The sequence below is a fragment of the Oryza glaberrima genome, chromosome 5 (genome assembly GCF_000147395.1).
Source record: "Oryza glaberrima chromosome 5, OglaRS2, whole genome shotgun sequence".
Taxonomy (NCBI): domain Eukaryota; kingdom Viridiplantae; phylum Streptophyta; class Magnoliopsida; order Poales; family Poaceae; genus Oryza; species Oryza glaberrima.
The window spans coordinates 1,104,862-1,110,110 of NC_068330.1; the positions used below are offsets into that span (position 1 = coordinate 1,104,862).

The 5,249-nt window shown below is 48.8% G+C and overlaps 1 protein-coding gene across 4 annotated transcripts; it reads left to right on the plus strand.

The window, feature by feature from the left end:
- The first annotated feature begins 324 nt into the window (after positions 1-324).
- On the plus strand, positions 325-5,249 carry LOC127774099 (interactor of constitutive active ROPs 2, chloroplastic). 4 transcript variants are annotated; one of them, XM_052300374.1, is made up of 4 exons: positions 325-491; positions 1,979-2,039; positions 2,804-2,978; positions 3,386-5,249. In XM_052300374.1, exons 2-4 carry the CDS (start codon positions 2,020-2,022, stop codon positions 5,003-5,005), a joined length of 1,815 nt encoding a protein of 604 aa, XP_052156334.1. In that variant the 5' UTR covers positions 325-491; positions 1,979-2,019; the 3' UTR covers positions 5,006-5,249. The 4 variants fall into 4 exon arrangements, with proteins under 4 accessions (XP_052156334.1, XP_052156335.1, XP_052156336.1 ...); XM_052300375.1 differs by having other exon boundaries at positions 329-486; XM_052300376.1 differs by lacking the exon at positions 325-491 and adding an exon at positions 498-642.

Here is a 5,249-nt window from a genome sequence, read left to right on the forward strand (position 1 = left end):
CAGCTCTTGTCGGGGAGCCAAACCCTCTCTGACCGGACACCTGACCTCCTCACGACAATGACATGTGGGCCTCACACCATCGTGGCCCCCACCCTGCAGTGACATGTAAACCCAGACCAACCAACCGGTCGCCGAAAGCCACACCACACACCGTTCCTCCTCGAGACCAGCAACACTCGGAAGGAGAGGAGAGACTGACAGGTGGGCCATGCGCCACGCACGTGCCGCTGACTCGTGGGCCCCCACACGCGCCCCGGGACACGTGCGCGGCCTCGTGCGGCGGAGCCACGCAAACGGCCATGGCTTCGGCACAGCGAGGCGCACAGGCGCAGCGGCCGCATAAACGCTAGCTCGTCCACTCTCCTCTACTAGCAGCAGCAGTAGAAGACAACACACACGCAGCAGCAGCTGCAGCAAGGCAGTAGGAGAGGAGTTGGAGGGAGGAGAGGCAGCTCCAAGAATCACCAGAAAGCGAGCAAGAGAGAGGTGAGGTGAGAATGGTGTTGCTTTTGATTTATATGCCCTGCTTCTGTTTGCGGAAATGCGTGTGTGCTTGCAGTATTGTCTTGTGGGGTTGTTTCTTGGGTTCTTTGTATGTATGGACCATGGCCATTGTTGTTGTAGGAGGAGGAGGAAGAAAGGGTGAGAGCTCTCATGGTTGCTGGGCTTCTCCATGTCCATGGCGTGTTTCAATAGCTAGGGATAAAGATCAAGAAAGGCTTCTTCTTGCTAGCTCCTTTTGCATTGCATCCCTTTTGTTTTTCCTGCACTCTTTGTTTCATGTCTCGTTGTTTATTTGGTTTGAGGAGTAAGTTCATTCCTTTCCTTAAAAAAGGTTCATTCCTTTTGAATCCTCTTCTTTTCTTTCTTCTCATTCTCATCTTGTTCTTGCAAACCGCAACCTGAGAAAGAGTTAGCAATAAATACCCTTTAATACTGTTAATAGTAGCACTAGAAATCCGGTGCTTTAATCCGAAATACAATGGCGTTGCCGTTACTGCAAGAAATGCAGATAAGTTTCAGTTTTTAAAACGTTTAAAGCTCCCATATTTTTAGCTGAGAGCATGAATCACGCTGCTTGCATCTGTCAGGTCCTCCCATCACTCCATCTGCAATGAATTTTAATCCTTTGGCCGCTCAGGTTCTTGCCACATGAATGCATTGCTTCACTGAACCAGCTACAAACATGGGCAAACACATTTCAGGATCTAGACCCATGGGGATCACAAATTCACAATAATGGCAGAATGGCTTTACCACCAGCACACACACAGGGCCTTCTCTGTAACTGTGCAAGTTTACTGCAGCCTTCTTCTCACTTTGAATTTTTGACCCTCCCTTTCTTTACTTTCTGCTATGTGCTATTGCTCCATTCCATGTAAGGCTGCTATTATTATTCCCCTCTTGAGAGAGAATGACCATTCTAGCCCATGCTGTTCATCTTGATGGTGTTGGATGAATCAAGGGCAGTTTGGTATTCCTGCAATTTTTTACAATTGTTGTGTGAATGGGTTCCTGCTGTGTTTGCCGGATTCCTGCTGCCAAAGGCCATTGGGGGTCCTTGTGGTTGTGGCTGTGGGCAACTAGGTGCACTGTTACCTCTGCCTGAGGTTACAGGTGTGAGAAGAAATGTAGTGCACATTACTTTCCTTTCATCTTTCTTGGTCTGTAAAAATTTCAAATTAGTGGGATCCTATGCCATTTTATTAAGTACTGGCTTTGCTACTCCATAGCTTTCCAAACTGTTGTTTGTTTCTTCTAAAAAAATGCCTATGCTAATAACCTGTACCTTTTGATACGGTAACAGTACAATTTCACCACTGTACTTTGCTTTTTCTTGCATTTAAAGTTTGCAATTTGCAAGTGAAATGTCAACCAGATAATCTTGTGTTGGCGTACATGTTTGAGTTGTAATTAACTTGCAACTTTGTTTTTTTATTACTTACCTCATGAGTTCTTTCTTCTTTCTTTCTTGCAGAAGTAAGGTGAGCTCAGAAGGATTTGGTAAGGGATCTCATTATGCAGACTTCAAAAACCAGGTTAGTTTTTTTTGTCCTAGAACTTTCATGTATCTTGCCTCTTGCTCTTGTTTTCGCAGCAGGTATGCAGTTCTGCTCATGCATGTGCGTGTCTGAGACAGTGGTTACACCATGACCAGACAGTACTAAGTAGTATCCAAGGTTGTGTGTATTAAAATGGATCTGATGTAAGGGGGGCCATTGCAGATTGAATTTTCCATGAATTGTTACTTGCCAAATATACCATAAATCTTACAATGCACTAGTGTACTTGATCTTTGCTAAGTATTAGGCCTTTTCTTTTGGAAGATCATTTTTTTCATCGGTAGCAACTTAGAACAGTCAAAATGAGAACATTCCTGTGCTTATTTACTAGTATTACCTTGCATGTTGCTGGATCTTGTACACAACCAAGTGAAGGTTGCCTACTGGTGAAATAGTTTTTGGATGTACTACTCTTGATTAGTCTTGTGTAAGCCAACTGTTTTCTCAGATTATTGTACTGCTCCTGTTATCAATCTCTTCATCATCTGGCATGTGAACTAATAGATCTGTATCTAAAAAAATCCGCACTAATAGATGGTATTTGAAAACATTGTCTTCAAAGTTGGTATATCAGTACACTCGGTTGTTCAACAACTTCATGCTTAGTGTACTGTTTGCGGTTAATTACAGTACTTACAATCATTAAACTTCTGTTTCCCTCAATACCTCTATTGTTGTTGTTAGTCTGTTGATCTTCAAGACAATTAGATAACATGTTTTTTGGCTATTGATTTGTGTAGGAATGGGCCTTCAGATGCCCCACAGAAGGCTTCTCCGGCAACACCACGGTCATCTCGGGTGGCGAAAACTGGAGGGAATGAAACTGACTCTGCAGGGATCACACCAACAAGAACCACTCCAGAGAGGAGCCCTAAGGTCACCGAGCGTCGGTCACCACGAAGCCCAATTACTGAGGTGCTGATATGTTTTGCAGGCATCGCGTTTACTTCACTACTTGGTGGATTCTTAGAAGCATATTTTTTTTTAAGAAGTGCACCTCAAATTCTCATAAGATGTTTCAACACCAAAACTCTGCATATTTCATTATTCTGCAATGGATTTGGGCAAGCAAGTGAACCTTTAGCACAACATACATTTTGGGACTGCAGATTTATTTATAGAAATGATATGTTCAGACACAAATTCTGAATATTTCATTAACCTGTAAGCGAGCAAGTAATATAATGATGGTGATTGACTTCAGAAACCATTTAGCACAGGAAAAATACATGTTCTTTTGTCATGTGGTTTTCTTTATTTGATTTAGTAAGTGTAAATTTTCTTAAATGGGTATTCGCTGAACAATTTGCACCCTGTTCCAGAAGAAGCGCCCAAGTAGGCTGTCCGAGTTGGAGTCCAGGGTCAGCCAGCTGCAAGATGAGCTGAAGAAGGCCAAGGAGCAGCTGAGCTTATCGGAGTCACGAAGACGCCACACACAACAGGAAGCAGAGGAAGCAAAAAAGCAGGAGCAGGCTGCAACCTCAAAGCTCGAGGACCTACAGCGCCAGCTTGCCGAGTTCTCAGCTGCGGAGGAGTCCCGACTCCAGGAACTGCGGAAGGTCTCACAGGAGCGTGACCGTGCTTGGGAGTCTGAGCTCGAGGCTGTGAAGAAGCAGCAGTCAGTGGATTCAGCTGCTCTGAGCTCAGCCTTGTCTGAAATTCAGAGGTTGAAGCAGCAGCTGGAGGCCACCACAGAGTCTGATGCAGCTCGTGCCAAGCAATGCGAGTTTGCGGAGTCTGAGCTCGAGGGCTTGAAGCAGGAGATGGAGCTCCGGCTTGCGACCATCGAGGGCCTGAAGGTAAACGTTGGCGAGAGCGACAAGGCTGTAGCTGAGGCGAACGCGGTGGCAGCTGAGACCAAGAAGCAGCTTGAGATGGCACAAGCTACTATTGACTCGCTGCTTGCTGAGGGTGCCCGGTTGCAAGAATGCCTGAGGTCGAAGGACGCAGAGCTCGGCCAGTCCATGGCTCGATTAGCCACACTGGAGGAAGATCTGAAGAAGGCACATAACAAGGATGATGTTGATGGCAGCTTTGGCAGCCCTGATCATGGTGAAGCTGTGGAGAAGGTGGTGGTAACTATCCCCAATGGCAATGGCAGCTGTGGTGGTTCTGGCGCAGAGATTGAGCAGCTGCGGACGGCGCTCGAGGTGGCTGAGATTAGGTACCAGGAAGAACAAACTCGCACGACGATCGAGACGAAGACCGCCTACGAAATGCTGGAGAATGCCAAGTCAGAGTACGACCGCAGAGTGCGCGATCTTGAGCTGGAGCTGAAGAGCAAGAACGATGAGCTCACTGAAGCGAAGGCCACTTTGGCTGTCAGGTGTGACGGGAAGAGCGATGTGATGCAGCCAGAGCTTGAGGCGAAGCTGATGAAGTCGATCACCGATGCGACGGAGCTGAAGGCGAGCTTGATGGACAAGGAGACGGCGCTGCAGAGCGTGATGGAGGAGAACGAGACGCTCAAGTCGGAGGCGGGGAAGAAGGCGGCGGAGGTGCAGCGGAGGTACGAGGCGGCGGTGGCGGAGCTGGAGCTGGCCAAGGCGGCGGAGCAGGACGTCCGGATGCGGCTCGGGTACGTGACGGAGGAGGCCGACAAGAGCAGCCGGCGCGCCGCCAGGGCGTCGGAGCAGCTGGACGCGGCGCAGGCGGCCAGCGCCGAGATGGAGGCCGAGCTGCGGCGCCTCCGGGTGCAGTCTGACCAGTGGCGCAAGGCGGCCGAGGCAGCGGCGGCGGCGCTGGGAGGAGGCGGTGGCGGCATTGGCAGGAACGTGGAGCGGACGGGGTCGCTGGAGCCGGCGGAGTACACCAACTCCATGATCGGCGGGAAGCTGGCGAGCTCGCCGTTCTCCGACGAGCCGGAGGAGGAGTCGCCGAAGCGGCGCAACAGCGGCGTGCTCCGGCGGATGAGCGGGCTGTGGAAGAAGAGCCCCAAGTGACCATCGACGCCATGGACAACTTGGTGTGGTGTGTGTACTAGAAAGAACTGAAACTGACTAGCTAGGCTGAGCTGATCTGATCACGCCATGGATGGGTTTAGCTGCAAACACTGTGAATCAAAGCTAGTTAAGTTAATTACTACTGGTTGGTTAGTTGGTTTTGCTGCTGTGGTCGCAGTAAAAAAAGAATGTTAAGAACTCTTGTAATGATGTTGGAGATGAGGAGCATCTACATTTTGGGCTG